The following is a 20,250-nucleotide window of genomic DNA, read 5'->3' on the forward strand; positions in this document are numbered from 1 at the left end:
ATGCAAAGTGCTCTTGCTTTTGTGCCCTTTCACCAGCTTCTTTTTCTTTTCCCTGTGTGGGAAAGAAATGGATACTAATGAGCTAACTCAATTAAAACTGGAAACAGGCACCAGTTCTGTGAGGTGACCAAAATTACCAAGGAAAGTTTACAATCATGCTGAATCTCACCAGGACCCCTCTCCTCACAATGGTTTCTTATACTCACAAGTTCAAAGACGGTAGTTCATTAAATTTCTATTCAGGCTAAGCATTTCAAGTCCAGATAACACGAACTCCATTAGTATTTTATACTGAACACAAATACATGCTAATATCTAGGCTGACACATGTAAATTAGGGTTCAAGATAATACAAGCCCCTCAAGAAAAACAAACAAGGGGGGGCAAAGAGCAAGTTAAAAGATGATAGCAGTGGTCTTTATTGCTTGTAATGCAGTGAATAGCAATTGTCAGGAACATCAGCCTAAGCTCTCTCGTGGGCTACTCTAGGAACTTGTCCTTCCTATAAAAGAGCAATGGTAGGGCTGCTCTACTCTCTAAAGGGAGAACACTTGAGGAAGACTGGTCCCAAAATCAGTGCAGCCTTGAATGGTCTCAGTTGAGACTATGGACTGTACGCTCAGATTGACAGGGACTCAGAGGCTACACAGGCTCATGTACTAAATATGAATATATATGGGTCATGGGTCAGACTGATGGGGTAAACAGTTAATTTTATTCATAGATTTTCTTCAAGTTTGGGAGGTACTCTCTGCCCTAGTCCAACTTTTTTTTTTTAACCTCCAGGGTTAGCACTGGGGCTCGGTGCCAGCAATATGAGTCCTCTGCTCCTGGAGGCTATTTTCCTATTTTTGTTGCCCTTGTTGTGGTTGTTCTTGTTATTTCTGTTATAGCTGTTGTTGTTGTTGGATAGGACGGAGAGAATTTGAGAGAAGAGGGGAAGACAGAGAGGAGAGGACACCTGCAGACCTGCTTCATCGCTTGTGAGATGATCCCCCTGCAGGTGGGCAGCTAGAGGCTCGAACCGGGATCATTACACCAGTTCTTGTGCTTGGTGCCATGTGCGCTTAGCCTGCTGGCTACCACCCAGGCTCCCCCCATCCAACTTCTTTGTCCTATTTTCAACTTTGACACCATCTTCTCAGACAATATTTTTGTCCAACAGCACGTTAGCTATCAAATTCAAACAAAAACTATGAAAGTCATAAGCCCCAAGGAATATACCTAAAATAGACTTCCTTACTTCTTTCCACCCTAAGCTATTATCACAATCTGTATTTGTACTTTTTGGTTCCTATTCATTAATCATTTTGTCTTGCTTTATATCTTACTGCCTTTCAGCCACCAAGTTGCAGAAGTTACTATAATGCCATTCTGACTTCCCTGGGCAGACAACCTCTCCAATGTGTCCTGAAGTCTCACCTCTCCAGAGCCCCACTCCACTAGGGAAAGACAGAAACAGGCTGAGGATATGGATCCACTTGCAAATGCCCATGTCCAATGGAGAAGCACTTACAGAAGCCAATATTCCCACCATCTGCATCCCCAAAAGATTTCTGGTGCAAAATCCCAGTGGGGAAGAAATGTTAGGGGGAAGATGACCAGAGAGTTCTTAATTCCAATTCCAACAGGGCCCAGTGAGAGAAGAGGGAAAAAGGAAGGACATTCAGAAGTAGTAACAGGTGTAGGTGTGGCTTATAAAGGGAGAAGGCAGGACCATAGGAGAAAAATAAAAGGAAAATATATGTAGACAGTTATAAATATAATAGTCTTATGGGGGGCCAGGTGGTGGCGCACCTGGTTGAGCGCACATGCAACAGTGCGCAAGGACCCAGGTTTGAGCCCCCGGCCCCCACCTGCAGGGGGAAAGCTTCACAAGTGGTGAAGCAGTACTGCAGGTGTCTCTCTGTCTCTCTCCTATCACTCCCTTCCCTCTCAATTTCTGACTGTTTCTATCCAACAAGTAAGTAAAGAGTTAAAAATATTTTAAAATAATAATAATAAGTCAACCCATATCTAAAACCTTGGGAGAACGAATGTAGCTTCCAGTGGGAGGAATGGGGATCATAAAACTTGGGTGATGGAAATGGTGTTGGATTATACCCTGTTATCTTATAATTCTGTTGATCAATATTAAATCGATAATTAAAAAATCTAAAAAAGGAAAAAGAATTGGGGCAATTGGTGGTAGCGCACCTGTTGAGCGCACATATTACAAGGACCCGGGCTGAGGGGGTAGATAGATTCCGCCTGAGAATCTCTTTACATAAAGCCCAGGTTCATTCCCCCACACCACCATAAGTCAGAGCTGAGCAGTGCTCTGGTTAAATGAAGAAGAAAAACAAACAAACAACAACAACAAAAAAACAAAGACCCAGGTTGGAGGCCACCTATAAGGGTGCAGCAGGGCTGCAGGTGTCTCTGTCTCCCTATTACTCCTTCCCTCCCGACTTCTGACTGCGTCTATCCAATAAATGAATAAAGATTTACAGAGCGAGAATGTATTAAGTGGTAGTAGAAGTATCTGTCACCCACCCCAACCCCATTCAAGCAAAAAAAAAAAAAAAAAAAAAATCTGAGCCAAAGCCTGCCTAGCTTTTCAAGCCAAGGTATTCAAGTTTGGGGGGCGGGGGCAGGCAGGTCCAAGACCAGAGTTCTAGTACCCACGTTGTTAGGAGGATGTTACTTCTCCCTGAATCTTCAGTCCCTCGACTGTGAAACTGGGCCTTTCCGCACCTCGATATTCTCAGATATTCTCCCAGCCTTGGAGAGGATCCAAGGTCCCTTTCAACGATTCCCTCGGTCCTTCAGCTCGCCCGGAAAAGGACTCAACCGAACACAACATAATCATTCTAAGAGAGGCTCAGCACCCCTCCATCGCCTATACTTTCAACTCACCTGGCAGACACCACCCGGCACACACAGCTGCTAAACACACCAGGCTCCGGTTCTCACCACCAAGTCCAACTCAGCTCTCAGTTGATTGGTCAACGACTCCTGCGTAAAGCCACGGCACCTGTTTTCCCACCAATCAAAGAGCGTTTTCCGGAGGACGCACGGAAGTAAAACATTCAATGAAGTCTCACTGCCATCTTGGAACAGGGCAGCTAGGCTATGTGCCCGGTTCTTCAAAGCCACCGCGCCTTAGACTAAAGTTTCTTCACTTTCACCTTTAAACGTTTCCGTTTAAAAAAATCTCTGGCTTCTGCCAAACTGTTCCCTATGCGTAGTCAGCAGGTCTGGGTTTGGCCCTGATCCAAAGTGACTTCCCCTTGCCTCAGTGGGAAACCCCTCCCATCACCTTAGTTACCGGAAAGCGAGAATGATGACGTTCGAGCCAGAGAGGAGCGGCCCGCTTAGAGGAAACGGAAGTGGACGCAATAGTGTTGGGGAGGGGGGGGTGGTGGTGGAGGGAATGTAGGGACGCATGCGCAAGATTCTTCTACCTGCAACAGGTGTAGTCCTCTCTCCATTGCATGGTTTGTCTTCATTACTTCCTTCTTCCCTTACCGCTTCCCTCTTAATTTCTGTCTCCAAAATAAATAGTAAACAAAATATGTTAAAAATAAATAAATAGGGGGTCGCGCGGTAGCGCAGCGGGTTAAGCGCACGTGGCGCGAAGCACAAGGACCTGACTAAGGATCCCGGTTCGAGCCCTGGCTCCCTACCTGCGGGGGGGGGGGGGGCGCGTAGCTTCACAAATGCTTCTGCAGGTCTGAAGATGTCTTTCTCTACCCTCTCTGTCTCCCTCTCCTCTTTCCATTTCTCTCTGTCCTATCCAACAACGACGACGACATAAACAACAATAACTACAACAACAAAAAAGCAACAAGGGGGGGTCAGGCGCAGCAGGTTATGCACACATGGCACGAAACTCGAGCGTAAGGATCCTGGTTCCAGCCCCCGGCTCCCCACCTGCGCGCGGGGGGGGGGGGGGGGGGTCGCTTCACAAGCGGTGAAGCAGGTCCGCAGGTGTCTTATCTTTCTTTCCCCATCTCTGTCTTCCCCTCCTTTTTCTATTTCTCTCTGTCCTATACGGCAACAACATAAATAACAACAATAATAACCACAACAATGATAAAAACAAGGGCAACAAAAAAGGAAAATAAAAAAATATTTTTTAGAAGTCAACAAAAGGGAAAATAAATAAGAGATTAAAAAATAAATAAATTTGAAAGAGAGGAAGGGAGAGGGAAACCTACAGCACTGCTTCACCACTCAAGAAGCTTCCTCCCTAGGTGAGGGTGGAGGTTCTGGAGCCCAGATCCTTGCACACTGTTATCTGTGCCATCAACCAGGTGTGCCACTACCTAGCCTTCTAAATTGTGTGATTTTTAGAAAGTTCAAATTAATTCTCTCAACAAGGAAAATATAAAATACACGTTTCTGTTATATTTTACACTAATAAAAGGTTTGACTTTTTTCTCTTTTTTTAATTGTAGTTATTATTTTTGTTGTTGTCATTGTTGGATAGGACAGAGAGAAATGTAGACAGGAGGGGAAGACAGAGGGGGAGAGAAAGACACCTGCAGACCTGCTTCACCGCTTGTGAAGCAACTCCCCTGAAGGTGGGGAGCCAGGGGCTTGAACCAGGATCCTTATGCTGGTCCTTGCGCTTGGCGCCACGTGCGCTTAACCCGCTGTGCTTCCACTTGACTCCCTGACTTTTTTTTTTTCTTTTAAACCAAACAATATCATTTGCCAGGGGACTGACGCAATAGCTCACCTGGGAAGGTGTCTGCTTAGCTTTGCTACCAATAGCAGGACCAAACCCCTGATAAACCACAAAGGAATTCTACTACACTGAGGGAAGCTTTGATTCCATGGTCGGTTGGTATCTAGGTCTCTTCTCTCTTATAGTGGTTAAATTCTAGTGATAATACACACACACACACACACACACACACACACACACACACACACCACTTGACCAAGTTTGAGTTATTTATGTACTACATATTTTATCCTTTATTATTATTTTTTTCTATTTATTTTCCCTTTTGTTGCCCTTGTTTTTTATTGTTGTAGTTATCACTGTTATTGATGTCGTCGTTGTTAGATAGGACAGAGAGAAATGGAGAAAGGAGGGAAAGACAGAGAGGGGGGAGAGAAAAACACCTACAGACCTGCTTCACCATCTGTGAAGCGACTCCCCTACAGGTGGGGAGCCAGGGGATCGAACTGGATCTTTACACTGGTCCTTGCACTTCGTGCCACATGTGTTTAACCTGCTGCGCCACCGCCTCACTCCCTGTACTACATATATATATATATATATGTAGTACATATATATATATATATTTTTTTTTTTTAAAGATTTTATTAATGAGGAAGATAGGAGGAGAGAGAAAGAACCAGACATCACTCTGGCACATGTGCTGCTAGGGATCGAACTCAGGACCTCATGCTTGAGAGTCCAAAGCTTTATCACTGCGCCACCTCCCGGACCAGTGTACTACATACTTTTAAAGGAACACAAGTCTCCCAGTTGCCTTCTTAGTTCCGGCCCTCATTCTGTCTCGTGGATTACTAAACAGCCTCTCAAATAAAGAAAGCAAACTTTGAATACTTTAAGCACTTTAAATGTGGTGGATAAAATAAGAAAAGGAAAGGAAAAAAACCAACCTTCTTATGTGGTTCTTCACTTGGCTGCTTCTAGTTCAAAGGACAACAGGAACTGTGGGCTGAAAAAGGATCTATCGTCCTTAAAATTCCTTTTAAGGTTTTTTTTTTTTTTTCCCCATTCAGGTGATTAGTTCGTCCTTTGAGAAGGAGAAAAATAAACCAGTGGCTTCTATTCTCACCTTTCTCAGATTATGCCAACAATGATTACAGAGATTAAATAATTGTACACAGCCACTCAGTTACAGGAATTCCACCTCTTGTTTCATTTTCAACAGTTTAAGTAGATGAAGGGGCAGGCAGTGATGCACCTGGGTAAGTGCACAGATTACCAAACACAAGGACCAATTTTAAGCCTTCTGCTCCCCACCTACAACCGGTCAGTTTCACAAGCAGTGAACTAAGTCTGCAGGTGTCTTTCTCTTCTTTTCTCTATTTCCCCTGTCTCTCTCAATTTCTCTGTCCTAGCCAATAAAAAGTAGAAAGAAAAAAATTTAATTTATAAACAACAAGGGCAACAAAAGGGAGAAAATAGCCTCCAGGATCAGTAGATTCATAGTGCAGGCACCGAGTGTCAGCAATAACCCTGGAGACAAATAATAATAATAATTTAAATAGATGTATAAGGTATAGTTGGCATACAATAGCTGCACATGTTTTTACACTGAAATAAAATCCTAATTAATCTTCACCTTAAATAGAGGAACAATATGATATATCACATTCTGAAGAAACTACTGAAAGTTATAAGAGTAAGAGTTGAAACAATGCAGATAAGCTGCAATAACCACTACCTTAAACTGAAGGAGACAAATGCTCCAACCTGCAGAATAACATTTGAATACTCAGATTGGTTACAGTGATGACTTGAAAATAACAAGAGTCAGGAACTGGATATGAGAGGGATAGATAGAGGTTTGTGTGTTTGTAAAAGAAGGGTAGAATTCTGTCAATGCAGAAAAAAAAAAATGCCAAAATGAAAGGAGTTGCCATAGCAAATACTAGAATAATGAAAGATTCATATATATATATATATATATATATATATATATATATATATTTCCCCTTTTGTTGCCCTTGTTGTATAACATTGTTGTAGTTATTGATGTCATTGTTGTTGGATAGGACAGAGAGAAATGGAGAGAGGAGGGGAAAACAGAGAGAAGAGAAAGATAGACACCTGCAGACCTGCTTCACCGCCTGTGAAGTGACTCCGCTGCAGATGGGGAGTCGGAGGCTCAAACTGGGATCCTTATGCCGGTCCTTGTGCTTTCCGCCATGTGTGCTTAACCCGCTGCGCCACCGGCCGACTCCCGAAAGATTCTTTTTTTAAAAAAAGATTTTATTTATTTATTTATTTATTTATTTATTTATTAATGAGAAGATAGGAGGAGAGAGAAAGAACCAGACATCACTCTGGCACATGTGCTGCCGGGGATCGAACTCAGGACCACATACTTGAGAGTCCAAAGCTTTACCACTGCGCCACCTCCCGGACCACAGATTCTTTTTTTTTTTTTAAATGATTTATTTTTTAAAGAACTTTAAACTTTATTTTATTTGATATAACAGAGAGAAATTGAGAAGGAGGGGAAAACAGGAGAAGAGAGGCAGAGGACACCTGCAGCACTGCTTTTCCATTTGCAAAGCTTTTCCCCTGCTGGTGGGGACCTGGGACTCGAACCTGGGGTGTTGTACATGGTAATACGTGAACTTACCAACACAAATAATATGAATTCCAGCAGTCCTCATCTGCATCGGAACTAAAAATAAAACACTTTAAAAATAACAGTATCAGTAACTAGTAAAGAGATAAGACTCTGAGCATATGACATCCTGTTTTAAATGAGGATGAGGTGGTAGAGATATGAAACATCATTTACATACACTCTAGCTGGTTTTTGTTTTTTGTAAGTACAATTGGGAAGGTCAAAGAGGAATTACTGGAAATTGAGGGTGGAGAATGTGTGACATATATAGCCAGCAAAATTCTTTGATCTGCCTAGGCAAGTGCAGGCGGGACTTGGAATTCAATACATGTAGCTTTTCCTCATATCAGCATTAAGTGCTAAAGTTCCAGTGGATAATTTTGTATGGCTTAGAAAAGGACCCCATCCCTGCTAAATAATTTGGCTAAGTGGAGTCCTAGAACTACATTTCCCAGAGTGCTACTGTGCAAGCTCCCCAGCGGATGCTGTGTACACTGAGCACAGGCAGGACCGGCTGCTGGAAAACACTTGGGTTTTGCACCATGGCTTCTCCTAGCAAGGCAGTTATTGTTCCTGGGAACGGGGGTGGGGATGTGGCCACTCACGGCTGGTATGACTGGGTGAAGAAGGAGCTGGAGAAGGTAAGATAAGCGTGCTTGATTGTTCTGACAAACCAGTCTGGAGTTGGAGGGAAGCAAAGGTCTCAAGTTTGAATTTCTTCCAGAATTTGCCACCCACTCCCACCCCTGGGTTCCCTGCTACCTTGTCTTAAACTGTGGAACTACTTTGGTCAGAATTTGGTTGGAAAAGTTAGCCTGTAAGATTACGTTGTGAACTCTGTCGAAAGTACAAAACTCCACCTCTTATAAGGAACTTCGGACACGGAGCACCTTCTCACACTCTGTAGCTGCTGCCAATTTAATGTCGGAACTTCCCAGATTAACTTTACTTGTGCCTCTCTGCTCCTTGCCTCAGATTAAAAAATAAATAAATAAATAAAATAAGAATGGAAGTAACATTTATGTAAGTTACGAAACGTATTGTAATGTCTGAAAATGCACCATCTACCGAAAATCTAGAAAATCACCCTAAGTACCTTAGAAGTCATCTGCATGGCCCCCTCCCATTTTCTTGCCACTCAGAAATTTGTTTTTTCGCTTTGTTTCCCTTGGTAAAATTACTTTTGCAAGTATTGTATGTAAGCAATATATTGTGTACTTTGGTTTGTCAACTTTAAAAAATTGGCATCCTATTGTAGTCTTGTGTACCTTGCTTTAAAAAAAAAAAGACTCTTCCATAAGGCTATAAAACTTCTCCCTGGGTTACTTTTTTGTAGAGTTCTTCATTAGGCCTTTATCAGAGTTGAGTCTAAAAACCTTGATCAGAGCTACAGATCAAAAGCTTCCAGTGGGAGCTGTCCAAAAAGATGAATGAATTTTCTGTTATCACCTTTAAAGAAAATACACCACAGTACTTGACCAAGGGGAATTTGTGTACATTGCACTTATTCATGCTTTCTTTTATAGGTTACTTCTTGCCCATAGTGATAAACAGAGATGTATAAATTCAAATATATGTCTCTTTGAAGAGATATACTGAGCAAGCTAGAGATAGAATTACACATAGGTGAGGTTTATGAGGGATTTTATACCCATAGCAAATCCAGTAGCATTTGATCCACTTCATTATATAAGGAAATATTTCTTGAACCGATAAAGATCATATCAGGTGTCTCATTTACTGTTAACAAAGTATTAGTTGTAATAAAGCTCTTTATCATAGCCCTTTTTTTTTTTTTCTTCTCCCTATCACAGATATCTGGTTTCCAGTGTTTGGCTAAAAACATGCCTGACCCAAGTAAGTTTAAATTGTTTTAAAAATTTATTTCATAAGCAATAATGAGAGTTCCATATGAGACAGAGAAGCCAGAGTACCTCCTGTAATGTGCTGGGGAGTCTCAGGCATGGAAGTTTTGTGCTATACTAGTGGAGTCATTTCAACTGCTAAATGTGCCAATTTTTTATTGTTTTTAATAGATTTTTCTTTTTTTAATTATTTACTTATTTACTGGATAGAGACAGCCAGAAATCGAGAGGGAAGGGGGTGATAGAGAGGGAGAGAGACAGAGAGACACTTGCAACACTGCTTCACCACTTGCAAAGCTTTCCCCCTGCAGGTGGGGACCAGGGGCTCGAACCTGGATCCTTGTGCATTGTATCATGTGTGCTCAACGTAGTGCGCCATCACTCGGCTCCACCATTTTTTTATTTATTGAGAAAGGAGAAGAGAAAAAGAAAAGCAGAACATCACTCTGGTCCATGTGCTGCCAGGGATCAAACTTGAGACCTCATGCCTGAAAGTCCAATGCTTTATTTGCTGTGCCACTTCCTGGACAGCAATTATTACTACTACTACAACTACTACCATTTTTGTTTTTTAAACCAGAGCACAGCTCAGCTCTGGATCATGGTGGTACTGGGAATTGAAACTGGGACCCCAGTGCTTCAGGTATGAAAGTCTTTTGTATAAACAGTATGCTATCTTTTTGACCCTAAATGTGTTTATTAGTAGTGTATTACTGTTTTTTGTTTTTTTTTTAAGATTTACTTATTTTAGATAAAGACATAGGAACAGAGGCAGAGAGAAAATGAAGAGACCACAGCGCCAAAGCTTCCTTCAGTGTGATGGGGGCCAACCTCGAACCTGGGTCATACACATGGCAAAGCTGCACTTTGCCAAGTGAGCTATTTCACTGGCCCTATTATTGGTTTTTGATCTCATTCTTGGTAGAGAATAAGAATGTTAGGTTATAGAAACCAAAAGGACTATATACTTAAGAAAGAATAATGGCATGTAACTTGGGGGTATAAATAAAAAAAAAGTTTTAGTGTGTCTAGCAAAATTCTAGACAAGCATCTAAGCTAGAAATCTTAATTTTCAACTTTGCAAGTAACTTGAATCTCTCTTTAGTCAACAAAATGTTTTCAGGAAAAATTTATGGCTGCTTCATTTGAGGTATAGTTATGATAAATATTTGTAACATCTATATGAGATCCTAATATTAAAAATGTAGCATTGCCAGGGTCAAGCAGTGGCACACCTGGTTAAGTGCACACATTTACCAAGCACAAGAACACAGGTGTAAGCCTCCACTCCCCATCTTCAGGCAGACACTTCACGAGCAGTGAAGCAGGTCTGCAGGTGTCTTTCTCTCCCTCTGTCTCCCCATGCTTATTCAATTTCTCTCTGTCCTTTCTAATAAAAATCAGAAAGAATAAAAAAAGTAGGGAGTCGGGCAGTAGCTGAAAGTGCAAGGACCGGCATGAGGACCTGTTTGAGCCCCCAGCTCCCCACCTGCAGGGAAGTCGCTTCACAGGCAGTGAAGCAGGTTTTCAGGTGTCTGTCTTTCTCACCTCCTCTCTGTCTTCCCCTCCTCTCTCCATTTCTCTCTGTCCTATCCAACAACAATGACATCAATAACAACAATAAAAACAACAAGGGCAACAAAAGGGAATAAATATTTTTAAAAATGTAGCACTGTCATCTTTGTTCATTGTATGCCTATGCCTTTTCTCAGAATTTCCTTTATGTAAATACATACACACATGGGAAAGAATATTGTCTAGTATTAGGGTTTTTTTTTAATTATTAGTTTTGCTTTTTTAAAAAATTATTTTCATGAGAGATACAGAAAGACTAGAGCACTGCTCAACTCTGGCTTATATGGTGCTGCATGGGGACTTTGGAGCTTCAGGCATGAACGTCTTCCTTTTTATTTTAATTTAAAAATTATATATATATATATTTATTTATTCCCTTTTGTTGTCCTTGTTGTTTTATTGTTGTAGTTATTACTGATATCATTGTTGGTGGGTAGGACAGAGAGAAATGGAGAGAGGAGGGGAAAACAGAGAGGGGGAGAGAAAGACAGACACCTGCAGACCTGCTTCACCGCCTGTGAAGTGACTCCCCTGCAGGTGGGGAGCTAGGGGCTCGAACCAGGATCCTTATGCCGATCCTTTCACTTTGCGCCACCTGCGCTTAATCTGCTGTGCTACCGCCCGACTCCCCTTTTTAAATTTTTTTATCATCTTTATTTTATTTACTGGATAGAGACAGTCAGAAATTGATAGCAAAGGAGATGATACAGAAGGAGAGACAGAGACTTCCAACACTGCTTCACCTCTTGCAAAGCACTCCCCCTCCAGGTGGGGTCTGGGGGCTCGAACCTGGGTCCTTGTGCACTGTAACAGGTGCACTCAACTAGGTGCGCCACCACCCAGCCCCATGAACATTTTTTAAAATTATATTATATATATATTTATTTATTTATTCTTGAGAAAGATAGGAGGTAGGAGAGAGAAAGAACCAGACATCACTATGGCACATACACTGCCGGGAGTTGAACTCAGGACCTCATGCTTGAGAGTCCAATGTTTTATCCACTGCGCCACCTCCCGGACCACTTTAATTATCTTTATTTATTGCATTGACAGCCAGAAGTCGAGATGAATGGGGTAGATAGAGGAGATAGAGAGACACCTCCAGCACTGCTTCACCACTTGCAAAGTTTTACCCCTGCAGGTGGAGACTTGGGCTTGAACCCAGGTCCTTGTGCATTGTAACATGTGTGCTCATCTGGCTCCACATTGTTGTTTTTTTTTTTCTTTGTAAGTTTGAAAGTTTACATAGTAGGTTCAGAGCTCTGCTTTACTTTGGTGCTTGTTTTACAAGGACACAATAATTTAAAAGAGAGAGAGCATTAAATCTTTACTAAAACTGTAGATGCGTCTTTCAGGCAATAACAAATCATATGCCATTGTATTCCTGCACATGTAAGAGTTGTGAACTGCTGTGTGGTTGACTGTTAGAAAGATGGGAAAGCATTAGACGACCACCACTACCAAATGACAGACTCTTTTCTTTCCCTTAAATCTTAGTTACAGCTCGAGAGAGCATCTGGTTGCCCTTCATGGAGTCGGAGCTTCACTGTGATGAGAAGACCATCATCATAGGCCACAGTTCTGGGGCCATTGCAGCTATGAGGTGCGATCCTTGCTGAATAGTGTGGTCTTTAGTTATACTTAATGGGGAAATAATCTCTACTGTATCTTAAGGTTCATCTGCAGAAAAAGCAGTGCTGATCTCAGAAATGGTAACATAATCTATCTTTATTCCTTCCTGGTTTTGTTAGTGGATTTAAAAAAAATAAAATGACATGGCCCAGGAGGTAGTGAAGTGGATAAGGTGTGTCTGGACCCTCAAGTATGAGATCCTGAGTTCGATCAATGGCAATGTATGTGCCAGAGTAATGCTCTGGTTCTCTCTGTTTCTTATTAATAAAATCTCCTTAAAATTTTGCTTAATAGGATACACTGGTCCTCTGAAAACTAACTGACTCCTGTTATCTTCAGAAGAAATACTCAGCCTTTGGAGCCCCACTGACTCTGATGTCTTTACTGTCTCCCTTTCACTGCCCTCTATCCTGGTTTACAAATCTCACTGCAGTTCCTTAAACATGCCAATAATGAACCCCAGATACTTGCATAGTGGTTTTGTTTGTTTGTTTGTTCTCTTTTTACACCAGAGCACTGCTCAGCTCTGGCTTATGATAGTATGGGAGATGGAACCTGGGACCTCTGAGCCTCAGGCATGAATCTTTTTTCATAACCATTATGCTACGTCTCCCACCCTCTACATGGCAGTCTTTTCAGTTTCTGCTCCAATGTCTCCCTTACTTTTACCATCTGACATTGTTTCTTTTTTGTATCCCACTAATAGCATGTAAATTCCATGAAGATGGGATTTTATTCATTCTGACACTGAAACTCTAGTTCTTAGAAGTGTTGTTTGGCATATGGTCAGTTATTTAAAGGTAGAGGCTGTTACTTCCTCTGCTGCTAAGCCCTCAGTCCTTACAATTCATAGGCACATCTCTGATTTTATCCAGCAGAACATGATGTAAACATCTAGGTTTACAAAGTCTCGGGTAGGTACCTAGATGGCCAAATAAACTTATTAAGATTGGGTTTCTTCCACATTTACTAGGCTAGATAATAAAGGATTATAGTTTTTGTGTAGCCTCTTGTTACAAAGAAGACACTTGATTTTTTTCTCGGGACATTGTCTAACAAAGTTGTGCCTGGGCAGGAGTAGATAGCATAATGGTTATGCAAAGAGAGCCTCATGCTTGAAGCCCCAAAGTCCTAGGTTCAATAACCCCAGCTACCATAATCCAGAGTTGAGCAGTGCTCTGGTAAAAAAAAAAAAAAAAAAAAAAAGCCTTATTCGTTTACCCAAAACATATAATAACACTGATTTGAAGAGATGCATGCACCTTCATGTTTATAGCAGCTTTATTCAAAACAGCAAAAACTTGGAAACAATCACAATGTCCTTTGACAGATGACTGGATAAAAAAGTTATGGGACACATACTCAGTGGAGTATTACTTATAATAAATAAAGATGCTGTTGTGTCCTTTGGGATAAAAATAGATGGGACTGGAGATTAGGCCTAGTGAAGCAAGTAAGGAGGTAAAGGACAACTATAGATGGTTTCACTCATACGTGGAATATAGAGAACTGAACATACGAATGTGAAAAAAATGTCAAACTATATTTAAGACTGTGGGAAAACTATAGTGGTTATCTATGGGAGTGGGGATAGGGACACAGACCTTTGGTGACAGCAATAGTGAGGAAAAGAAAGGAAGAAATAAAAGGAAGGAAGAAAAACAATCACCTGCAGACCATTCGTGAAGCATTGGTGAAGCAGGGACTCAAACCCGGGTCCTTGTGCACGGATGAAATTCTTTTTTTTAAGAAAGTTTTTTTTTTAAGTATTTTATTTATTTTATTTTTGAGAGAGACGCAGAGAGAAAGACATAGAGAGAAATACCAGAGCACTGCACAGCTCTGGCTTATGGTGGTGCAGGGGATTGAACTTGGGACTTCGTAGCCTCAGGCATGAGAGTCTCTTTGCATAATCATTGTGCTATCTACCCCTGCCCAGATGAAATTCTTCTTATGAGGAAGAGGAGGAGGAGAGAGAACCAAAGTATCACTTTGGCACATTCAGTGCTGGGGATTGAAGTTGGGACTTAATACTTGAGAATCCAACAACACCTTATCCACTGCACCACTTCCTGGGCTATGAATGACCCCGTTCTTGAGATACTTGTTGAATATATTAGTGGTGAGGTCTGACAAAATGAATGAATGTAGGAGCTTGCCACTATTCTAACTTCTATAGTTTGAAATTTAACAAAATAATTTTAGGCCCCTAGAACAAAATACTAACCTTAAATCTTTTATTTTTTTTTCCCCCAGACCACTGCTCAGTTGTTGTTTATGGTGATTGGGGGACTGAACCTGGGACCTTAGAGCCTCAGGCATGAGTCTGTTTGCATAACTATTTTGCTATCTCCCCAGCCATCTTAAATCTTTTTTAAAAGTTATTTATTTGGGGGCTGGGCGGTGGGATACCTGGTTAAGCCCACATAGTATTATGTGCAGAGACCCATGCAAGGATCCAGATTTGAGTCCCTGCTGTCCACATGCAGCAGGGATGCTTCACAAGCAGTGAAGCAGGTCTGCAGGTATCTATCTCTCTCTCTCCTTATCTCCTTCCCTCTCAATGTCTCTCTGTTCTAATGGATAAAAGGGTGTTGGGGGGAATGCTAGGAGTGGTGGATTCTTAGTGCTAGCACCAAGCCCCTGGAGACAAAAAAAAAAAATTATTTGAGAGGAGGAAAGAAAATCAGTATCACTCTGGCACATTCAATGCTGGGGATGGAACTTTATCTGCTAGGCCACCTCTCAGGCTGCCTGATGCTAAATCTTTCCTGGTCTGAACACCTCAACTTCTTTGGTGTTGCTAGGGTCTCATTGCCTGCATGACTTCACTGTTCTGAATCAACTTCTTGAGAGAGACAGAGACACACACACACACACACACACACACACACACACACACACACGCATGCACGCACGCGCGCACGAGGGTGGGGAGGTATATATAGAGAGAAATACCACAGCATTAGAGCTTCCCCCCATTGCTACTGTAGCACTCTCCCTATGGTGGTTGGGCTTAAACTTGACCTTGGGTAGTACCTGGCAAGTGATTTCTCTGGCACATTAAGGGATCATGAAATTGTTGACCTTCCATACCTTTATTTTTGACCACCAGGGATTCACATATATGAGACTGTCTGCTTCCAGCAGACATTTTTTTTTTTTTTAGACAGTGAGAGAAAGAGTTGTGAGAGATACCACAACACAGCTCTACCACTGATGAAGCTTCCCTTTGCATAGTGCTCCCATTTGGTGACTGGGAGTTTGAACCCAGGTCCTTATGCATGGTAACATGTTCACTCTGTGGGTAAGCTATCTCCTGGCCCTAGCCCCTATCTCTTCTTAGTGTTGTTTTTTGCTCAGTGAAGGATGTCTGCAGATAACTGAGCATTTACTTGCTGGACACAGTACTAGCCATCAGGGCCACAGAGATCATATCTACCCCTAAGTAGCTGAGGGCTTATTAGAGGAGATACAATAATACACAAAGGGTTAATGTAGAGTATATAGTAAACGAGATACATTTCTGGTGTGTTTTCTAAAACAGGATTCATAGATCACTTGTTTAATAACCTAAAGTTGGGGTAGGTTTAATGCCTTAAACACATATTCTTAGGCCTCAGCCCTAATACTTTGAGTAAAATACAGTAGGACTGAGCCTGAAAATATACTTGTTAACCAGCCAAGTAGTGCTAATGCAAGCTACAGTTAGACTAATGTACTTATCCAAGAAAATTTATACTTCTTGTTTATTCAGAAAGAACTATATAAGAAGTAGGGCCAGCAAAATAGCCTGCATGGATAGTGTGCTGCTTTGCCATGTGTGTAAAAACCTTGTTGAACCCAGCTACACCTGCACTGAAGGAAGCTTTGATGCTGTGGTCTCTTTTACCCTATCTGAAAACAAGTAAATAAACAATAAAAAATTGAAAAGCAGCAACCAAAAACTGGGCTATAAAAGAGATCTGAATACTTTCAAAATTGTGTGGAAGATCAAGTTGCCATGGCTAAATGATTAACCACTGGGCTTATTGTTTTGCCGTTTCCCGGTTACTTTCCGTGTTAACTTGGGCAGTTTCTAGCATGTTTTCTGTACATTAAGTCAAATACATTTTTGAGGTGCCCTGTTGACTTTTTGGGGAATAAGATTTAAGTAAAATATTAGCTGACACATAGTTTCTATCTCTCCAGATATGCAGAAATACACCAAGTATATGCCATTGTACTTGTGTCAGCATACACATCAGACTTGGGGGATGAAAATGAGCGTGCAAGTGGTAAGTTTCAAGTCAGAAACCCTCGAAAAAGCCCATTCTTTAGTTGCAAGGCTGCTTTTTTTCAGGTTATGAAATGGTACTGTCTTTCAGATAGGCTAAACAAATTCTATAGGGTGGGGAGAGAGCATAAAAAGCTCCAGGCTCAACACCCTGTACTGTTGTAAATCGGAGATGAGCAATGCTCTCATAGTAAAGGGAAAAAAAATCTACAGCATGTGAGAAATGTTTAGTACCCATCAATGGATTATGTTAAGTACTTTGAAAGGGGGCAGACCACTCTCTAATCCATAATGTAGAATTGAACCCTAGAGACCTGATTTTATTTGCTCAATTATTTCCCTTTTGCAAATAGCACAGTACCAACCCCAAAGAAACCCCAAAGACTACAGTGCTTCTAATTCACACTTAGGCTCTGATTCATTTTGCCTTAAGAGAGGTCATGAAAATCATCCAGAGGCACTGATAGGTTATAAATACACATATACACAGAGATATCTTCTTTTTACCCACCCCTCCCCCCACAGGATACTTCAATCGCCCCTGGCAGTGGGAGAAGATTAAAGCCAACTGCTCTCAGATTGTGCAGTTTGGATCCACTGATGATCCTTTCCTTCCCTGGAAGGAACAACAAGAAGTGGCAGATCAGCTGGAAGCCAAATTGTACAGATTCACTGACCGTGGCCACTTTCAGAACACGGAATTTCATGAACTGATTAATGTTGTAAAGTCTATGCTGAAAGTATCAGCATAGACAGGATGGTTTCTGCTATTTTGCATGTCAGTATAGAGACAGCTATTATCAGATTACTGGTAGCTAACAATTGTCTATTATCAGGTGGTTACTGCATACAAATTAAGTTCTAAAACTGCCTTAAGAACAAACACAGATTTCAGTGTTCAAACTAAGTTACAAATAGCATTTTCATTTCCTATAGAATTGATGTCTCTCCAAATTTCTATAAACTAAATAAAACTTTTCCTATTTAATAGGGAACATTAAGGACAGCATAGCCACCCTTTTCTATCCAAAGTAATACAGAAATGGATCCAAGGTTTTTTTTGGATTCCTACTTCAAATTAAAACTAAAGGTTGTTGGGACCAGTAAAATAGCTCACCAGGAAGGGTACCTGTTTTGTACATGTGTGCAACACAGGTTCAAATCCCAGTTCTACCATATAGGAGCACTACAACAGTGTGGGAAACTTTGGTGCTGTTAAGTTTCTCCCTCTCTCTAAAAGTGAGTCCGGTGTGGAGAAGGACCAATGATGACACAATAAAACTAAATCTAAATAGGTTTCATGCATGCTATAGGAGTTGCATTTCCCTTTGATATAAAACTTATCTGTTTTATTGAGCAAAGAGAAACATGTTTAAAGGTCTAGAGTTAGCTTGAAGTTCAAAACACTAGCTTCTGTTTTAAGCTGGCCCAGGATTAAGCCCTAATTTACTGTTCAGATCCGCCCCCCAGTCCTTCAGACATATTGAGAGGAGGATACACTAGGATGCTGTGATTCAAATCTGTAAGGATCAGGCAGTATGACTAGATTTGTGTAAGATAAGAGTGGTGAAGATGAGGGCAAGGTAGAGAACTCGCCCTGTCTGAAATGCTACCATGTAGAAAGTGGTAAGATTATCACCAATTTTGAGTTTTGTTTTGAGGGGGAAAAATGCAGTGATTTTTTTTTTTATATTTAGGGTATATGTATATACAGTCCATATGTACATGAATTGTGTCTAGTCCACATCCATAGGAGTATTGTCAGTTGGCAACTACAGTACAAGCCATCCATTTATCATCTCTGCCAGGAGTATTCATTTAGCCATGTTTTGTAAATGGTTCTCTGTAAAGCTGGAAAAATGGCTATGATGTTGATGTTAAAAGATCAAATCATGGGAATAATTCATATTTGCTACAAAGTCTCAAGTTTTGGTTTTTTTTTTTTTAATTTCCATACTTCAAATTTTGTTCTGTAAAAAAGTTCTACCTCTCAACTGCCATGGTCCCTTGGTTCTCCTTTAAACACCATTCTAGGATTTTTCTTCTGATCATATTCCCTCAAAAATAAATAAAATCAAATCCCTTCTTATTACTCAACACTTAGGGGTGATTATATCCCTAAGTAATCTTCATAATCACCAGTGAATCCACACAGACAATATAGAAGCTGACTTTTGCTATAATGTGAATTTCCACTGTTTTATCCCATAGAATCATCATTTAAAGATTAAAAAAAAAAAAAAAACCTTTTTAAAACTTTATGTAATGTATGGTGAAGAAGTATTTTCTTGGGGCCCAGAGGTGGCACGCCTGGTTGAACACACGTTACAGTGCTTAAGGACCCAGGTTCAAGACCCTGGTCCCCACCTGCAAAGGGAAAAGCTTCACAAGTGGTGATGTAGTGCTACACATATCTGTCTTTATTCCTTGCTATCTTCCCTCATCCCCCTCGACTTCTGTCTCTATCAATTAGAGTTAAAAAAGAAAAAGAGGGGAGTCGGGCTGTAGTGCAGCGGGTTAAGTGCAGGTGGCGCAAAGCACAAGGACCAGCATAAGGATCCCGGTTCGAGCCCCGGCTCCCCACCTGCAGGGGAGTCGCTTCACAGGTGGTGAAGCAGGTCTGCAGGTGTCTATCTTTCTCTCCTCCTCTCTGTCTTCCCCTCCTCTCTCCATTTCTCTCTGTCCTATCCAACAACGACAACAACAATAACTACAACAATAAAACAAGGGCAACGAAAGGGAATAAATAAATAAAATAAATATTTTAAAAAAAGAAAAAGAGGTAACTTTCTTTTAAAAAAAGTTTTATTGTTCATTTTTATTAGATAGAGTCAAAGAAGAATCTAGAGGGAAAAGGGAAGACAAAGATAGACATCTCTAGCACTGCTTTATTGCTCATGAAACGTTACCCCTGCAGATGGGGACTCAAACCTGGCTCCTTGTGTTGTAACGTGTGTACTCTACTATATACCACCACCTGGCCCCTCTTGGTTTCTAAATAAAAAAAAAGAAAGAAAAGATGTTCTAAATTTTAGCAGTAATTATTTGGAGAATGGAGATTTGGGTAGGTATGGTATGATGGAACTCTATACTACTGGGAACTGAAATTGTTACACTAGACACATTATACTTAAATAATGTAAAAAGTTAGTGAAGTGGTCTGGGAGGTGGTGTAGTGGATAAAGTGTTGGGCTCTCAAGCATGAGGTCCTGAGTTCAATCCCAGCAACACATATACCCAAGTGATGTTTGGTTCTTTCTCCTCCTATCCCTCTCATTAATAAATAAAGTATTTTTTTAAAGTTAGTGAAAAACAATTCAGTTGGTTATTTTCTCACTAAAAAGTCTCTATAGCATTAATTTGACTAGGCCTATTATATAAAAAAAATACTTTTGTAGTGGTAGATAGCATAGTGGTTGTGCAAAAGAGACTCTTGTGCCTGAGGCTTCTAAGTCCCAGGTTCAATCCTCTGTACCGCCATAAGCCAGAGCTGAGCAGTTCTCTGGTAAAAAATAATAATAATAAAATAAAATAAAAAATTGACTCTCCAAACTCTGTGGAGCCAAGA

General features: G+C 41.0%; 1 protein-coding gene across 1 annotated transcript; it reads left to right on the forward strand.

Annotated features, from left to right (window-relative positions):
• Positions 1–7,815: 7,815 nt before the first annotated feature.
• Positions 7,816–19,699, forward strand: RBBP9 (RB binding protein 9, serine hydrolase). The gene is made up of 5 exons (XM_007525600.3): positions 7,816–7,972; positions 9,146–9,188; positions 12,272–12,377; positions 16,598–16,683; positions 17,208–19,699. Exons 1-5 carry the CDS (start codon positions 7,874–7,876, stop codon positions 17,432–17,434), a joined length of 561 nt encoding a protein of 186 aa, XP_007525662.2. The 5' UTR covers positions 7,816–7,873; the 3' UTR covers positions 17,435–19,699.
• Positions 19,700–20,250: the final 551 nt, after the last annotated feature.

The sequence above is a fragment of the Erinaceus europaeus genome, chromosome 1 (assembly GCF_950295315.1).
Source record: "Erinaceus europaeus chromosome 1, mEriEur2.1, whole genome shotgun sequence".
NCBI classification, from domain to species: Eukaryota; Metazoa; Chordata; class Mammalia; order Eulipotyphla; family Erinaceidae; genus Erinaceus; species Erinaceus europaeus.